We start from the raw sequence: 19,716 nt of genomic DNA on the forward strand, positions 1-19,716 counted from the left end.
CAAATAGGGTTATGGTTCACCAAATGTATATTTAAATATACATCCTCAGACAGATGAAACCGAAATAGTTGCATGTGAACTGGTAAGATATAAAAAATAATAAAAAAGAAAGCATAAAAAAATCATCGTTATTACATTTGAAATTTGCTGTAGTTTTAGGAGAACAATATAATGTGGGCAGTTATCACAGTAACCTGTGGTACCTGAGAATATTATGCATTATGTAAATCTTATAGAAATCACTTCCCTCAGCCTTATTATAGACATGGAATCCAAGTTATTTGGTCCTGGCCTAATTTAACCGATCTTTTCTGAAATAAGAGTCACTCATTTATACCCTCATATGTGGGGATGTCTCAGGCTGAGATGGCACTGATCTCCTTTCATCTGTTCCAAAGCGGCCATCTTGATCGAAACTGTTATGACAGGCCTCAGGAAGTGAAGAGTGTAATAGCAGAAGCCCCATGTATGCACTTATGCTTGCACAGTTTGGGTGTCCCATGTGACTTGGTACACTTCCTCCAAACGACACTTTCTCTCTCTGTCTTTGCTGAAAAAGGTTTTGAGCAGTTTTTTTGGATTACAACCGAGAACCAGGTACGAGTTTCCACTTAATTCATTTTTTTGTTTTCAGCAGCAGCGGGTAATGACAGAATACATGAAATGAACAGAGATGATGCGACAAAAGAAATGTTTTGTGGGTGGCAGCTGGTTACTGAAGGATTACTGATGGTTGCTTACAGTTTCTCTGCACGTTTCTAAGTTAGATCTTTATTTATTTCTTTATTTATTTACATCTTTACTGGATATCAGGTAAAATAATAATAATAATAATAATAAAAAGATATGTAGAGGGACAGATATGTCTTATTTTACATGCATATATATATATATATATATATATATAGCAAATTTGTATGTATATATATATATATATATTTAAATGCATGCATATGCCATTTTATGATATAATAATATATATTATCTTGATATATGATATAATATATTTCATATGTATTTATAACTTTTATTGGAAATGAATTCCCTTATACAGAGGAGACTGCAGACTGTTGCCCACTGTTAAAACCATTGTGTAAAAAACCAACACGTCATGCACGGCTGAAAGTGGCACTGTTTCCGTTGTTCTGTCTTTTGAAGATTTATTTATTTCCTGCCATGCATGTGCTATCATAGCAACAGTGGATTTCATGGTTTATCAACTACAGAAACATTTTAAATATAAACATAATCATACACACACAATCAGAGTCTTTGTATTGCCACAGATGAACAAATAATAGTAATCAAATCAAATCAAAAATAATTGTTTCAATATAATTAGGAAAAATAATGATAATTAGTTATTAGTTTACGATTAATGTAATAAAATGTGATTTCCGCATTATTCTGTAAATGATCTTTATGTCTGTACACTGTGATCATGGCAAGTTTACTAATTATAGTTCATCTTAAAGAAAGTGACAAAAACAAAAAGAAAGTAGACTAGCGGACAGAATTGAAAGTAGACTAGCGGACAGAATTGTCACTGTCTGAAACCTGCTACAATAATGAAGAAAAAAAAAAGGCTGTTAGTGTGAAATGCACTGTGGAGTTTTGCAAGAGTCGGCTGTTTATTTTGAAGTAAACCATTTGACAAGTGAAGGCAAATTATCCAAATATGAAAACCTTTTATTTAAGAGTGTGTGTATGTGTGTGTGTGGATATGTATATGTGCATCAATGCTAAAATGTGATATAGCTCAGATGCTGTAATAAAAGAAAAGTGTGACAGCAAAATAAATATTGACATAATATCGAAACAACTGAATGTAGTCTATATATCATTATATGTAAACATTTTATAAAAGCTGAAATTGTTATTGTACCAGTTGTACCAGTTGCATTTTGATATATTGAAAAAAATGCAATGATTTTATCAGTGTGACTGAACTGCAGTGGAATTGCCTGCAATTCTAGTTTGATGTCTCCAGTGACAAAATTTTGTGAACAAGATACATTTTAAAGAACTTTACAGAGGCATATGCTACTACAAAACCAGTGCTAGTTCAGGCCGGGGCTAGTTGTCACACAGGGAAGTTGTCACTAGGCCTATTCATATGCACATGTAATATATTCTCATGTGAAGTAAAAATATACATGAAACAGAAATTTTAGAACAATTTAATGTATAAATCTATATGTCTAGTCCATATAAATTTGTAGCCTATATGTTTTTTTTAAATGTGTAATACATTTCTGGGCATATTAGTCATGTATAAACCCATTTATATATGTTAATATTATATAAGGGAATATAAATGATAGACAATATAAAATATATATATATATATATACTCTATATGCAGTCTATATATCACTATTTGCAAATCATATATCCATTTAAAGGTAACATATATTGGCAATATATGTCATATATTACATTTCTGCCCGGATAAATCTCAACATCTATAAGGTTTTCAGACAAAAGTTTGGTTACACAAATGTGAAACTTGTTCAAAATTATATTCTGCTCTCCAATTTAAAATGAGCTGCCTTTTAAACAAGTGAAAACAGGATCACACTGGAATATGTTCAAAAAAGTGTCAAATATAAAATTAAGTTCAAAGTATAAAATTAAGGCAAACTTTTTTTCTTTTTTTTTTTCAAGAGGTTGGGATATTTTTAATAAATACTGAGTTGGAGCAAGTTGTCACATGCTTTTATTTGTTGTAGTGTAATTTTCTACAATTATTTATTGAATGCTTTTACTATTTTGTGTGTCTGACTCAAGCATAGTTTATATTTTAAGCCAATAAAAATGACAGATTTTGTATTAATGCTATTATTTTTGCTCAGTATCACAGCGATGCAGAAGCAGCCAGCAATGGTGCTTCCTGGAGCCGTTCAGCTGAGGATCAAGAACTCTCAAAGCAGCACTGGAGAGAGACTCAGCCAGACAAAGTCTATGGTCCTACCAGAACCTGACACACTACAGAAACCTGTGAGCATGAGTGCATTCACACGGTCCAGGACCAATTACATGATATTTCTGGAAATTCATGCAGCACCAGTGTGGGAAACTGCATTACATGCAACACCTTGTTTGCAGTTTCCTGTTGCAATGGCTGTTTTTAGAAACACAGACACAGAACAGCAGAGGGCAGGCCAGCACTGCGGACATGGAGCCATTTTCACCAACCCAAAAATTGCACTGCATCTGTGTTGCTTCTTACTTTTGTAATCATTTTGTGTCATAATCTATTTTTTTATGATACCTACGAATAATAATAAAAAAGAACCACATTTTATTTTAATCACAAATAAAATGGAATATAAAATATACATGGAATTCAATTAAATATTAGATTACTTACAAATATGTAAATCTTTGTAACATGCATGTAAATTACAGTTTAAACAAAACAAGCCATCAATTGTATCAATTGTAAGAGAAATCAAGTAACCTGATAAAACAAAAGTTCTCCAAAAATATATACATAAATAAATAAATACATGAAATATTACATTATATATTAGATGAATTATAATACCAAAAATTGTGGTCATAACTTAGTCCATAATTTCAAACAGGCAAGAGAGATATTCATTTAGCAACACATGCTCTTTGTTCAGATCAGCCGTCACCGGAGGAACCAGTCTCAGCATAACGTTGATGGTTCTGTTGGGCCGCAGGTATGATCTGTCGTACCTCCTCCATTACCACAACTGGCTTTTTACATGTGTCATCGAGAAGAGCCTGCACTGACTGATTTACGCTCACAATAGTGCAGAATATAATCATTATTTTGAAGAACGGAAATATGAGCTGTGTAAACAGAGTTCAGTATTTCATTACACAATAAATTTAAAGGCTGGTTTCAAAACGCCTTCTTATTTATTTTATTTTTTTTAGTCAGTAAATTAACCAGCAAAATAAATGAAAATGCAGCAGCCAACCAGACTGTTTCCAAACTTTTTTTTTTTTCTACTGTAGTTTTTAAATTCTGGAAGATTAATTATTTTTGTGTTTGTGTACTGTTTACAGACTATTTTAAAAGGAGAATATTTGAACAAAGCCAAAATTGCTGAAGGAGGAAAGAAATTACGGTTTGTCTATCTATCTATCTATCTATCTGTCTGTCTGTCTATCTGTCTGTCTGTCTGTCTGTCTGTCACTTTTTCTCTGTCTGTCTCTTTGTCTACAAAACTGAGATTTTAAAGCTTATTTTCACAGGAAAAACTGGACCTCAACCTGGGTTGTTCTTTGCTCCAATCAACTATTGTTCTATAAAGAGAGCAAACAAGAAGTGGTGGCAAATTTGGTAAGACCACAACACATATTTACACACACCAACAAAAAATAACTGGCTACTGCACATGTATTTAGGTAAAAAATAAAAATAAAAAAAACATACAGTAAACCGGATAAATCCTACCTTTATAACAAAATAAATATGTAATGTGTAATATCATGAAACTGAAACATAAACAGCAGAATTTAATGAATAGCCACAGATGTGCATTAAGCAGAATAACGGTTAGCGACTGGGCGGGGAAGCATAATGATTTCCATATTTCTCTCACTTCTTAACTTCGCCTTTGATCCCGACTATTTAAAACACTGCTGAAAAAAGACATATTTACCCGTCATGCACGGGACTCTCCAGCCGTATTATTATTCTGCCGATTTGAGCAGCATGTGGCCATGATAGAGACAGGAGGTTCAGATGAGAAGAGGTTTGCTACCTTCACAGGCTTGCCATGCTTGTAGATGGTATGTCGAGGTCATCGATGGGGTCAACTCATATTAGTTTCAACATCACTCATGGTCAAGTGGCCATAAAGCCCCCGAGCCCTCTGCCATTTCTGTGGGCGATACAGGATGAAGATAAGTATTTTTGCCACCTCATTAAAACTGTAGGACTGTATGAAAAGCCCCTTGACTGACGTGGAGCCTTTTCATTTCTGCCGCTCGCATGCAAAGCTTTTTGAATCTAAATGTGAAAATCTCCTGACAAATGTGATCTATTATTATAGGAGATCTGTCCTGTATCAAAACATTGTGCTCGTCAGTTGTGTGTTATTTCACAGAGTCACGTAAGAGACACAAGAAACGTGGTGTTTCTATTTAGTGTCTTGGCAAACGTGTTCAAATAATTGTACTTTCCTCACAGAAACCAGGTGGTAAACCAGATGGTGTGGATCTGTGTGGGGCTGTAATCGAGTGGACAACAGAGAAATCCAGCCGAAAAAACGTGATTCAGGTAGGACAGGGGGGCGCGAAAGTTAATCTGTTTATCATCCATTAAAACAGGAAAGGCTATGCAAATGCAAATGATTGCACTTGAATCTAAATCTTGATAGTGATGATTTGACAGAAGTGCAAATAACAACTAGGGCTTCCTTCTTCATCTATTATAATCTATCCCAAAACTCAAACTTTGTAAGATAACAGCTTAACCAAGTTGCACAATACATGTATGAAGTCTCAAGGGATTGAAACAGCATCTAGGGCTTTCACTAGGCCAGCGGCGCAAGAACTGTCGGAGCTAATGTCATACCTCTCAAAAACCTTCAAGAGAAAATATACGCAGTCTTTTATCTGCACACAGTGACTGGATGGATCTTTCAGGGTTCGGAGTTCTTTAACACCCAAAAGCATTTCCTGACATTTCTGTCCAGTCATTGTTGTTGTGAAGACTTTTCATTAGGATTTATGTAAAGCGAGATAATCTTTCGGGCTGCTGTTTTGGGTGCTCCAAACGCTTATCAATAAACTGATAGCAGAGTTAGCTCACATAATGAGAGCAAAGCGAGGATAAAAAGCCGATTTCATCACGATCTCGTCGCACACTTATAATATCTTATCGCTGCCACTGTACTTGCTGTCCAGTATTTTGCCCAGAAATCTTTTTTTTTTTTTTTTTTTTTTTGCAGGAGAGATTAAAAAGGCATTAAACCGTAATCTTAAATAATCCCAAACTCTCACACAGAAAAAGTGCTTGTAATGACGGTACCAAGCCATTTCGTAGTCCACCACCGCTGTCAATCAACCTCAACCAGGATTAGAAATTAGTGTGGAGGCTGGTTAATTCAGCAGCGTGGAGAGTTAGATTTGCAATCTGTGAGGCATTCAGCCGGGGTCTCGAAGATCTGCTCGGCTTAGGGCAAGACAAAACACTGGTGTCAGATGAGGGATAGTTGTGATTAAGGAAGTTCACGTTCTTTCATTGGAGGTTTTGATCATCGTCTTAAGCAGCTGGAGTTGACTTTCATTCCTTTTTGTGCTTCTGTCACTGCCGATATTAACCTTAAATGCTGGTGCAGATGCTTATATCTCTACTAATACCAGGATTACAGCATTTATCAGTTGAAACTTAGCAGCCTTGAATCGCAATCACAACGTTGGAGGTGCTGTATTTAGCATGTTTGCAAATTAACATTTAAAATGGCCAAAATATGGAAATTGTGCACAAGTGTGCAAATGGCTAGTATATAACTTCTGCTTAAGACATGAGCTGCTGTTCAAAAGTTTGGAGTCTCTAAAATTTTTATTTTAATTTTTTAATGTTTCACCAAGGCGTCATTCATTTGATTCTCTGCTAAATATTATAGTTTCACTTAAAAAAAAAAAAAAAAAAAAAAAAACAGAAGACTTTTGAAGCATTATAAATGTCTTCACTGTCACTTTTTCAAACGTCCTTCTGTGATGTGTGGCAAAGCACATAGCATTTATGTCAAGTACTGAGTAAGAATCCTGATGCACTTTTCCTCTTCTTGAACTAAGAATCTCCTTCACTAGATATTCTCATAACGCTGTTGTTCAGTGGTTTGACTCACACAGCCTTTCTGGTTCATTTAAAAGGGTTATGGACCCAGGGAGCCATATGCATTTATCACTTTCAAAGCTCCCACAAAACTAAATCTGTTTTCCTACACAGATGAAACTCTAGAGCTGCTGAGAACACCACGTTTCTTTAAAAGAAAGAGCACTGAAACAACTGATTCTAGCATGTATGCACCTATACACATTTGTGCAAATCACATCAAACTTAACACAGAACTAAAATCATGATCCTTGACCCTGCATGTTTAATTTGATCATTTGTATAGTCAATTCCATATATAGGAATTGTGAATTCTGCCATAATTTACTTACCTTTATTTCAAAGTGTAATTTTAGTTTTATACTATTATAGTATATTTTTATATTTTATTTTATTTGTATATTTTCAGGTTTAATTTTCAGAATGGCCCTGTCAATTTTATTACTTATTGTATTTTTTTTTTTAAATATATGTCAGTTGAGCTTTAATAAATTTATTTTATTTTTATTATTATTATTTTTCTGAGCATATTTTTTCCTCTATTATTTATATTTTGTTTTATTTAAATTGCAGATTTTTTTTACAATATAAACACTTTTGCAGCTGAAAGAAAGTTACAAAGGTTTTGAACTATAAAGAGAGAGAGAGTAAACAATGACAGAAATCTTACCTGTGTAAAAAAAAAGAAAAACAAAAAAAAAACATCAAATATAGATTATTTTTCAACCCACAGAAAACTATTATCTTCCAAAACATGCATCCTGAAAACCAAAGAACTTTCCCGAACAGCCTATCAGTTTTCCTGAAAAAATTCAGACGATGGAAATCCAAGTCTCATCGTGTCCTGGGTTTGCGTCACCTGCGTGAAAAAGACTATCAAATCCAGCAATCCTGTTACACAAAAGCGAGTGAACTAAGACCTAACAACTGTCTCGTATTATTGACAATAGGTGCCTGGCATGAGTGTTTGAGTATCAAGAGGAAACATCTGATGTTGATTGAAATATCATATGCCGACATGTGGTGTCAAGCTGGAGAGACAGCAGAGCTAAAACTCAAACCCTTGCATTGCCCTTTCACCTGTAGATTGACATTTTTCCTTTGTGTGTATCTTAAACTACAACAACTATTAGTTGATAATATTATGGTTTTAAAGCATGCAGTGTAACTTGAACAAGAGTTAAAGGAGAATCCTTGACTAAAGTCAGACAGGGTTCAAATAAATGAACAAATGAATCCTTCCTCAAAAAGTGGGCAGAGAATAAGTAGCAATTATGAACCAATTTGTACCATTTGGAATGAGGCCAGCGGAGGCTATTGCGATGTTTGATAAGCAGCATGTGGTTCGTGTCCATACGCCATCTCCTGAACTGTCCATGGAAGTGAAGATCTTTGGCCAGACACTGTCAGATCTTGTGTCTTGTGTAAGCGGCACCTTTCGGGCATGTTTACTGCAGATTATGACAGACTGACAGGCCTTCAGTGAGCAGGAGAGATCTGACGCTTCGAATGGCTTGCCTAGAAGGACCACTATATCGTGCTCTTGAAAGGACGCTTTACAGAATCGAGCTAATGAAGTGGTGTATGGTCTAATTACAGGATGTTGTTTAGATTGTCACTCATTGTGGTACATGTAAACAGCCTTAACCTGACCGTCACAGTAGTGGGACACTCAATGCTGGACTTTGTCGGTATTTCTGTCAAAATATATTTGATCCGAATGACATTGCAGGCTAAAGGCGTAGCGTATTTAACGATTTGTGAGCAATGTTAGGACGATGCACTTGGAAGGATCAGTCTTTGCAAAGTACTTTAAAGGTTGAAAGGTTTAAAATTGTTTCTTTGTCTCCAGATGAGTGACATGTAAAGAGATATGAATGAATTTTTCAATAAATTTTCGAGTCACATCCACTTGTTTAAAACACTTTTCACTCTCTCACTATATATGTATGTATTTATTTCAAAACATCCAACCACATCTCAAAAACAATTGTTTTTGTCCTTTAAAAAAAGAAAATAAAAAACTTACTACTTACTACAAACTTTTTCTTTTTCATATTAGTCATCCTTTCCTATTAAAATGCTTGTTACGGATACGAAAACGTAGAAAATCTTACCTGATTAGAATTTTTTTTTTTATTGACGGATATAAGTTTTAAAGGCAGTGTGTAAACGTGATTGACACAACATCAGGTCGCATTTAGTTTTTACCATGCAAAAATTTCGGTCCAGAATTTTGGATTCAGTGTGTAATGATCTTTACTAAAATTAATTGCAGATAGCATTTTATGTACCCTAAATACATAAAGTTAAACAATATTTTTGCTATTTTTGCCTAATTTTGATAAAATTCCAACTTCATTTGAAAAAAGTCAGTTCAAGACGTTTAAGAATTATCAAAGATTTTAAAATGTGGTCATTTTTTAATTTTATATATATATATATATATATATATATATATATATATATATATATATATATATATATATATATATATATATATTACCTGAGACAATGGTAAAACAATAGACGAAAGACATAAATGTCATTTTTTGTATAAAAATGTATGACAAGATAAAATGTTTCCAAGAGACAAAATATATTACTGCAGATATGAAATATATTACTGTATCTTTAAGCTTGCGATCATGCAATCTTTTTCTTAAGACCACTTTGGAAGAGAGTTGAGGGAAAGGTATTTGCTTGCCCTCAAAGCTGCTTATATTGTATTGAGCATTAATTTCAGTATTCATAACAAAACAATATACTTTATATTCAGTAATAATCATGGGGCGAATGGAAGGATTTAAGATTCAGACAGCAGATTACAAAAGAGATTAGAGCAGCAAAATCACTCTTTCTTAGCAAGAGCATACGATTTACAGTGTCTCAGGACAAATAGTTCTTACTCAGGAAAAAATAAAGAACTCACTTTTGGTTTTTCAATTTAAGAAACGCTCGTTTAACCAACATAAAAAACCATTGCTAGAGAGAACACATTCAAAGTCCTTGTGTGACAACTAGCCCTGCTTGCTTCCGTGTTCTGATTCATTATTGTGCTATTTCTAACTTTAACTTTTAGTTCAGCTGTTCATTTGTGGAAGTTTTTGTATTTGCATGTTACAACTCACAATTTTTATCATATCCACTGATGGTTGAATCCTTTACGAGAATAGCTTGCTCATTTAAAATCGCAATCCGGTGAATGTATGTTACAGAAACAGTATTTCCCGCTCGTGAAACATTTTACAAAGATTTTGTTTCTGTCATTGTTATTATTAATATTTTTAATCTGGCCTGTGCAGTCTGAAGCATTGAATTAAACAGTGTGCAGGAGAAAGCATCAGGGAAATGCAGTGCATCTTCCTCCATTTCCTCTGATATTAGCTTTTGTTTTTCGCTGGGAAGCCGATAGCTCTCTTAGCCAGACCCATCTCAGGAGTTGTGGAAAATTGGAGATAATTAACCCTCCTATCTAAAGCGCTTCAAAGTTGAGTTGTGTCTTTATGTAGCTTTCAAATTAATGTTTAATTTAACAGCAAAACACAAATGTTAAGTCACAAATGGCATTCGGGTTTTTGTAGCGCTCTGCCTAATTAAACATTAATGAAGAGTCAAAGTGAGAGCCCAGATATTCAAATTCCTCCTCATTAAACAGTGTGATTAAAAGCGTAGTGCTTTTATCTTATACTCTTTCTTATTTCCACTCATGCAACACAAAACTTTCCAACAGTCCCTGCTTTCCATTCAGCGCCTCTGCTACTTTGCCATTTTCCTGACCAATAATATTCTTTCCAAACATTATATGTTTATATATATATATATAAACAACATTGATGAGAGATTGTGTAACAGACTATCCATCTGCAATACGAGATACTGAAGTTTACCAGGAATGTAATACTATGTTGAATATGTAACTTGTTTTTTAATGTAAAAAATTAACTGTCATATACGGAGTGATGCCGAAAGTGAATAGACATTGCATTTATCTAAAAAAGAAAAAATATGTAGCTATTCATATACATAATAAATTACAATTAGCAGATGTTAGAAGAAGATAGATGCAAATCATAAATCCCAGTACAAAAGCAGTGAAAATTGTGCAAGGTTTTTTGTGTAAGCTGTCCATAACAGCATTAACTGTCCATAGAAATATGTGCATACTAGTAACATTGGCATTACATCTATGGGCTCTTCTGGACATCACCACATGCAGAGATGAAACACAGTATAAATTATGAGAGCTTGATTCTAGGGAAGTATTGGTGAATATAGCAATGGGTAGTTGGAAAGATGATTATCATTTTTTCAGAAGCAGAATGGACAAAACTCATGACTCATCAGCCAGATAATCTTCGTGAAATTAAAGACAAGTGCGACGTTCGGTTTTGAAACGGCTTGATTTACAGGATGAGCTGTTTTGAAAGACATCAAATGTGTTTCAGTTTAACTTGATCGAGCTTTGGTGTTGAATTTATTAAGGCTGGTTTGGCTTTGAAATCCTGAAATACTTGAATTATTTGATACATCGCGTGCTTGGTTGTGAAACATTATCACTGCGCTTTCTTCTGAATCAAAGTCAAATGGTAATACGTCATACGGTTGTTCAATGATGTTCAATGTCCGAAAAGAATGAGAAAAAATAAAGTTGTAACATGCATAAAATAACCATTGACTCTGCATTTAAGGGGACTGATTTGCACAAGATTGCACGCATTGTACGACAGCAAAACCAGAAAGAGATCTGAAACTGCCATTTCAAAGTTTCTGATGACCTGCAGCACAAATATCCTTCATTAAAGTGGATCTGTTTCACCCGTTCAAACCGCCAACGAGGACTCCAACAAGTCCACCCCAATACAAACTATTACTGTCATGTCCGCAGGCACCCTCCAGGAAAGAAGCAGCTTCAGAACAAACATGCTCTCTCGGATGTTCCACTCTGAAGAATAGAGGGATCGCAAACACACTCTGACAAGAATTGTGCCCCTAACCATTCCCTCTATATTCACTCCATCCCCAAAGAGACTGCTTGATTCCCCCTGCCACCCTCTCTCAAAGTCAGAAAAGTCTGTTTTAAACGGGCTAAAACTTTGGACGTCTATGTGGAAGTGACTGTACGGGGGGGAAGGAGAAATGTATTCTGTGATCCAGTCTGGTATTTTTAGAGACTGACCACTCTCTAAAATGATTTTAGGTTTTTGAAATATGCGGTGTCAGCTCTTTTTAAAATAACAAGTATCTGTTCTATGCAACATTTTTTGACAACTCTGACCTTAGCGTTGGTGTTTGCTTGCATTTTATTTGCTGGGAAGGCCACTTATTCTATGCGACTGTGCCATGTGATGTTATGGCAGTCTTGAGTCTAAATGTCTAATGTTTAGTCAGGTATCAAACTAATAGCTCGTCAAAAGGCTTAGTGCATTGGAGATTTCTCACTTTCCATCTTTTTGTATTTTTGTGTAATTGTATCCCTGAGATCTTCTGTCTTCACACAATGTTTATGATTGACTTTGCATTTTTAGCTTTTAATGTGAAAAAATGTGTGTTTTGTTTTATTATTATTTTCGACTCATACACTACCATTCAAATTTTTTGGTTTGGTAGGTTTTTTTTAATGCTCACTAAGGATGCTTTTATTTGATAATGATAATAATAATACTATATATGTAATTTATTCCTGTGATTGCAATCACATTACACATTACACTACTCTAGTCTTCAAATCCTTCAGAAATAATTTTAATGTACTGATTTGGTCCTTGAGAAACATTTGACCAATTTACATTACATTTATGCATTTAGCAGATGCTTTTATCCAAAGTGACTTACAGTGCATTTAGTCTATATTATATAATATAATCAGTATGTGTGTGCCCTGGGAATTGAACCCACAACCTTTTGTGCTGCTAACCCAATGCTCTACCGCTAAGCCACAGTGCCAGTTTATCCTTGCTAAATAAAAGTATTAATTTCTTCATAAATCTAACATTTATATGGTTACATTCACAGTTAGAAAAAGCAAACCATGAAAGATTGTATTATTTTGCTATATTCAGTTCTGGAGTTGTGATGTTAATTAATACAGTACATAGGTCTTTTATTGGCAGGGGATGTGCTAGCTTGCTAGCTGTGTTTGTTTGAATTCCACTTTTAAACTTTCACTTCAACTGTCTTTTGCAAACAGATAACCACCTCGAATGGGCATGAGTTTTTGCTGCAGGCAGATCACTTTCCAACCATCTCTAAATGGCATGATGCCATCAAGAAAGCAGCGGATAGTCTGGTAAGTTAATTTCTAAAAGACAAAATTGCTTTTATACTTTTTTTTTTTAGCATGTACTCACTGGAGAATTTAATTGTGGGCCTTACTGATATGAAGAACTATATTTTTAAAACATGTGTAGGTAAATAAATGGTTAAATACACTAATGCATAAGTAGCTAAACATCTAAGACTGAAATAAATACTTCAAATAGCAGCATTTTTTGGATGTTATTTCTGCATCTAAGTGATGAATCTTTTATATGATGTTGTGGTGCAGTCGAGTGGAGCTGGAGGCCAGAGCTGTGGTAGAGCGGCCCTACACCGGTCCAACAGCATAGAATGCTTGTCCAGACCAACCTGTGAACCCACCAAACCTAAACCGAAAGAGACCAAATCTGAACACAGACGCTCCATCAGTGAGTAACACGTGTGTGTGAGTGTGTGTGTGTGTGTGTGTGTGAAAGAGAGAGAGGGGTAGAGAGGTGATAACTGGCAATAAACGCAGAGAGTTCAGAAACAGTGAGCGTGTCGGAGTTGCAGCTTCGCTTCACCACTGCTTAATATCCACATTCATGAGTTTAGCAGTACAGATGATACGCTTGGTCTGTTCACCAAGCCTGTCTAGATCACATTTCACCCCAAAATCAAAAGCAAAAATCTAGAGTAATTAAAAATAATTTTTTTTTAGTTATGAAAAATAAACCCTACTGTAGGATCATATAAAAAATGCGTTGAAATGAATTCTCATGAGAACAATGAAAAAAAAAAAAAACTCAAATTTAAAATCTGTAAAATATACTTAATTTGTTATGAATTTGTATTTTTTTTTTTTTTTTTTAATATATAAATATTGCAATGGTCCAAAAATTTGATTATAACGCAAATCTACAAAAAGAGTAACATATAATTTCAGTTTTTACTCTTTTGATTTTGGGATGAAATGTGACCATGGACATGTTTTTGTGCAATTCATTTTTACAGCACATTGTAGATCATTTTGTCTGTGCAGTTGTGGTCACATTCTGAACAGGAAGCGCAGCAGCACCTTGACCACATGCAGTTTGGTGACTGAGAGACAGCGTTACAGTGAGAACATCCGCGTTTAACATGACGACTGTAAAATACAGACACATTAGCACATCTCATTACATCATTTAACATATGAGACAGAGACCAACAGAAGCTGAAGTTCAGAATACGGCTGTTCTGAACTCCGTTGAGATGTTGAGTCAGTCTGCTCTCTGTCAATCATTATTATAAATTACAAGCTACTTGACACTCTCCAAACGCTTCTGTCATTGGTAATTGCAGCATTTTCTGCCCTGAATGAGTATCAAAGAGAATTCATTTACTACTGTACTGAATACTGGCCAGTAACTCCGAGCTCTCGCTCGTCACATACTAATCACTGGACTTGTGAAGATGTTGCAATATTGACACTAACATTGGCTGGAATCAATAAATGAAAGCTGTGGAATGAGATATTCACGTACACTGGAGAATATTTCAACAGAAGTAGTGTTTCTGATGTGCTTTTGAGCAGTGTGGAGAAAGGAAACACTCTTATTTGCATGAGGAGGAATTGCACAAAGACAGCCTCAAAAGAATGTGGCAAGTGTTCAGTGACAGCATTGTTCCTGTGTCTCCTCTGATCCCCCGCACAGTGTTCAAGCTGAATTACAGCGCCTCAGACAGCGCCGACAAGAATGGAGTTAAGAACAGACTGAAGAAGTTCATCTCCAGACGGCCCTCCATGAAAACGCTACAGGAGAAAGGCCTTATTAAAGGTGATGCTTTCACTATATGCGCTCCACAAAATACACTGCAAAATTAAATCCTGTTTTTAATTTCCAAAAACAAAACAAAAAAAAGCTGTAGCTGTGGTTTCCAAAATAGTTCTGTAAAAAGTACATTTAAAAAAATGTAAACAACTTTAAAGAACAAACATGAAGGTGTGTATATATATATATATATATATATATATATATATATATATATATATATATATATATATATATATATACACACACACACACACACACACAAAAAGTGCAAAGTTCATGACGCATATATTTTCTATAAGATGAGGTATATTTTAATATATAGAAAGTGCACCATGTCATACACCAGTAGAAAAAAACATCTTGATAACACATGACACTAAGGCAACAAATAATTACCAACAGAAGATATAACTGATAATACATAATATGAAAAAAAGAGTAAAAAAAAAAAAAAAAAAAACTACTATTACTACTACTACTACAAAAAATTTAGTATTATTATTATAAATTATTAGATGACTTTCTTTTTGTTTCCATAAACTGTACATTCAATAATATTTTAATTAGCATGATATATACTGTTAGGTATTTTACAGCTTTTCACCGTATATAGTAAGGGAATGCTAAGATTTCAAGGGAAATGTTCAAACTACAATCATCTTTTTACAATGTTAAACTCATTGCTGACTACCAGATAAAAAAAAAAAAAAATGTTGTTTTATTCATTTAACAACTTCACCCAGTTGTAGCCCATGTTAATAGTCATAATTGCATGCTACATAATTACAGGTTACGTGATGACATTTGAAAGAGCAATCTTAGGACATTAGTGTGTTTTGGTTCTGCGTTTCCATATTAAACACAACTGTGACCCAGTTAAAAAAATAATAATAATAAGTGAAGTAAGACATTCTTTTTCCTTTACACATTATAACAGTTCAACAAGCAATCCCTGACGCCGATTCTTAAAGACTGTAACTAATTTATTCCATTCATGGCATACACCAAATATAACATTAAAGGATATTTTAAGCATACTTGGAACCCTCGGATGGAGGTAATGATATATTTAATTTCCTCTGGTGTCAAAAAAAGAGCCTTTAATGTAGTATCTGTGGGGGTAAATGGGAGATCAAAGAGGACAATATTGAGGGAATGAATAAAACTAGTGTGGGATTAACAGAGTAGCGCAGGTGGCCCCTAACACAGCTATCGCTGGCGGAGCTCCAAGGCCAGCTAGCCCGTTAAACATCCATCTCCAAATTAGGATCGTTCCACATTGTACCAATGCTTTTCAAAAGCAATTTATTGCGAAATGCTCCTCCTGCCTGATATTTCTCTAGGAAACCTTCTGAATGTGCATTTGTATGCAAAGGTGGCTTGCTTGCAGTCATTTATGCATTTAGCACATCGCCACTTCCCCCGGCTCCTCTCGGGTGCCGAAATGAGAGCAGGACATCTTTGATGTTCCAGAAGCCTCTGGGACAGCTCGCCTGGTCCTATATGAACTCAGAAAGCCAAATGATGAGGAGACTTGCACCTCTGCTCTGACAACTGTAGGTTCGCTCATTATGGAGCGTTCTGATCTTTTGTGGGCCGTCTTTGAAATGTGACTGCCTCAAAACATTCCACTATGCATTTCAGCTGTGAAATTCCTGGGTCACATGTTACATTATGGCGCTCATAATTATGTGTCCTTAAATAAGCTGTAAATATTTTTGAAGCAGCTGGTAATTTAAAAGCCCACTTATCGCTATAATAAGTGGCAATGATTTAAAACAATAATAATAATTAATTACATGATATGTTGAGTCATTGATACAGATATCTTGCAGCTATTTGTTGAAAAATAGCCCTCAGATTTAAGACAGTATTGTGGTAAACAAGTGACAAGACAACAAGTCAATATTTTGTTTATTTCCACATAATTAACATTAACATAATTCATTCACATAAACATGGTTTTTCAGTCTCATGCTCTGAAATGCACAAATTTAAAGGGATAGTTCACCCAAAAATGCTAAATATTCAAAAGAAGATATTTTGAAGAATGCTGGTAATCAAACAGTTGTTAGTCCCCTTTGACTCCCAATGTATTTCTTTCCCTACTATTAAAGTCAATGGGGACCAACAACTGTTTGCTTCTTCAAAACATCTTCTTCTGTGTTCAACATAAGAAAGAAACTTGTACAACAACATGACATGACTAAATGATAACAATATTCAAACTATTCCTTTAAGATACTTTAAGTTAAATGCATTTGTTTATAATTAACTGTCCTAAATAACCATATTAAACTGACAGCTCTACTATTAATAATCTTTATGCTACTTATTATTGTTATAACTGTTAATAAATGTTATTATATTGGTAATATTATTAATACTCATTTAAGATGCATTTTCAAGTTAATTATGCTAAATTAACATTAAATTTAGAGTTATTATCATTATCATTATTATCGTATTAATAATGGTAATCGTTATTTTATTAGTATTGCTAGTAATAATAATTGCATTAATGATATTGATTTAATCATCGAATTTAATGATATATTACTGATTGGTTTTAATCATTATTGATACTTTTAATATTAATAAATTAACACCTATGACATGGACTGCGTAATACAGAGTGTTAGCAAATCCTATACTTTTCTCAAAGTCATGTTTTTTTTCACAGACCGAGTGTTCGGATGTCACATGCTGACCCTGTGCGAGAGAGAAAAGACCACAGTGCCAAAATTTGTGAAGTTGTGTGTGGAGGAAGTAGAAAAACGAGGTATGGCTCAGAAAAGCTGCTTCTTTGTCTTTTTTTCTTTTTTTTTTTTTTTTTATGATTGTGGTAGTGCCTTGCTGACTGACTGACAGATGTCTTTACCCCGTCCTCACAGGCCTGGAGGCTGATGGGATATACAGGGTGAGTGGCAATCTGGCCATTATCCAGAAACTACGCTTCCTAGTGGACCAAGGTAAGTTGAATTCAGTCATTATCAATCATCAGTGGCTGGTTTCAGGCCAGCCAGCTAAATCAGTGTTCATCTAAATGACACATTATCATTTTGGTTCTAAAGGCTTAGCTGAAAGGTATAAATTGGTTCGTTTGTATTAGGCGCCACAAATTGTTTGATAAGGATTTTCACTGTGGTTTGATATGCAGTGAAATGCAAGCAGGAGAATGTGTTTGGCTCTCAAGGGGCGTATTAACGTTGACATAATGATTAGCATTTTTTAATTTCCTCATCAAACGACTGTTGTTCTAATTCTCTCTGCTGGCTTCTCTGACTGTGTCTCTCTTTCCCCAGAGGAGGAGCTTGACTTGGGCGACAGCCAATGGGAGGACATCCATGTCATCACCGGAGCGCTAAAGATGTTTTTCCGTGAACTGCCAGAGCCCCTGTTTCCCTTTCGCTTTTTCGACTTGTTTGTGGAAGCCATTAGTAAGTACTGAAATCGATACGAGCAAATCAGTGTTATTGCTACAAATATTTGGGATTAGAACCTTAAAATGTATTACAAGGAATGATTAATTACCTTTCCCAGAGATGTGAGACTGCAGAATACTCAAAATATGCTCAAGTACTCCACAGCAACATTAAGTTATTTCCATTCATGGGTTACAGCTCAGTTTGACCCAGTACTCCTAGCTGTAATTCAAGCCGCGGATGGCTAAACCGCTCGCCACTCTTGGGTTGAGTCGTGCTATTTGGGATTGACTCTCTTAGACGCATTCTTGCAGATCTGTCAGCCAAAAGGGGTCGCTCTTTGACAGGGAGGTGCTGAGATCATTCAAACTCCTTGTTTGGGGAACAGGGGAATTTCTCAGGCCAGAGGGCAAAGTCAGGGTCTGTGGTCCAGACAGAAACTGTCACCAGATCGGCCTTAGTGTCACGTGTAACCTCCCTCCAGCAGCACAGAGCAAACTCTTGAGCGTCCAGCTGACGCCAGTGTGTTGCTCTTGGGCAGTCTACCTTCTGAAAGGCATGTACCTTGTGAAATATATGTATGTACCTTTGCGCTTAAAACAACATTTGTCCTGCTCTTTTGTTTTATGACTTGTTCGGTTTCTGAAGCCCTGTTAGTTTAAAAACAAACACTTTCAGATTAGTGGCCGTGTGAACTGCATAGTGGCGATAAACTATGTACTAAGCCGTATACGGGCAAGTAAATAGAGAGTAAGTGTAGAGCAAATAGAGAGTGCTGAACAGTGCAGGCACAATTGCAGCTTTATGGACTTAAACACTGTGTACAGGAATGACGGAAGATAAGTTTGGAGTAGAAGTTTTCGAACCTTTTAATGCCCAGAACCCAAAATTGCAATGAAGTTAAGAAGTTTGGAGTCAGTCACAAACAGTTTTATATATATATATATATATATATATATATATATATATATATATATATATATATATATATATATATATATATATATATATATATATTAATTCAACTGTTACTGAGGATGTATTAAATTGAGCTGAAATGACAGACCTCAATAAGATATTATATATATATATATATATATATATATATATATATATATATATTAACAATGCTGTTTTTTGAATATTGTATTCATCAAAGAATCATGAAAAAAAAAAATGTAATGGTTTCCACAAAAATATTAAAAAGATTTTAACATTGATAATGAACACTAAACCAGCAGATTTAGCTATTGAGCTATTTTTTGCTATTTGAGTAAATAAATAATTGACCTCAACCATGTAATTTTACTAATGCCAAAACAAATAATAAAAACAAAATAATGATAAAATAAATTGGAAAATATACTTTTTTAATGTTGTCTGTATCAAGTTAATTATCAAATGATACAGG

At 34.7% G+C, this 19,716-nt stretch overlaps 1 protein-coding gene across 2 annotated transcripts in view; it reads left to right on the plus strand.

Annotated features, from left to right (window-relative positions):
* The first annotated feature begins 461 nt into the window (after positions 1 to 461).
* LOC113108703 (rho GTPase-activating protein 15-like) overlaps positions 462 to 19,716 on the plus strand; it is a 33,225-nt gene continuing 13,970 nt past the window's right edge. Inside the window, exons 1-12 of one of the 2 annotated variants that reach the window (XM_026271982.1) lie at positions 474 to 597; positions 2,856 to 3,000; positions 3,633 to 3,692; positions 4,045 to 4,106; positions 4,234 to 4,321; positions 5,174 to 5,263; positions 13,017 to 13,115; positions 13,374 to 13,512; positions 14,761 to 14,883; positions 17,564 to 17,662; positions 17,775 to 17,852; positions 18,186 to 18,320. In XM_026271982.1, coding sequence (XP_026127767.1) covers positions 2,866 to 3,000; positions 3,633 to 3,692; positions 4,045 to 4,106; positions 4,234 to 4,321; positions 5,174 to 5,263; positions 13,017 to 13,115; positions 13,374 to 13,512; positions 14,761 to 14,883; positions 17,564 to 17,662; positions 17,775 to 17,852; positions 18,186 to 18,320 — 1,108 coding nt within the window. In that variant the 5' untranslated portion in view covers positions 474 to 597; positions 2,856 to 2,865. Of the gene's footprint in view, positions 598 to 2,855; positions 3,001 to 3,632; positions 3,693 to 4,044; positions 4,107 to 4,233; positions 4,322 to 5,173; positions 5,264 to 13,016; positions 13,116 to 13,373; positions 13,513 to 14,760; positions 14,884 to 17,563; positions 17,663 to 17,774; positions 17,853 to 18,185; positions 18,321 to 19,716 lie in introns of both variants that reach the window. The other variant, XM_026271983.1, reaches the window with a different exon arrangement.

Source organism: Carassius auratus, chromosome 9, assembly GCF_003368295.1.
Source record: "Carassius auratus strain Wakin chromosome 9, ASM336829v1, whole genome shotgun sequence".
In the NCBI taxonomy this organism is placed as follows: domain Eukaryota; kingdom Metazoa; phylum Chordata; class Actinopteri; order Cypriniformes; family Cyprinidae; genus Carassius; species Carassius auratus.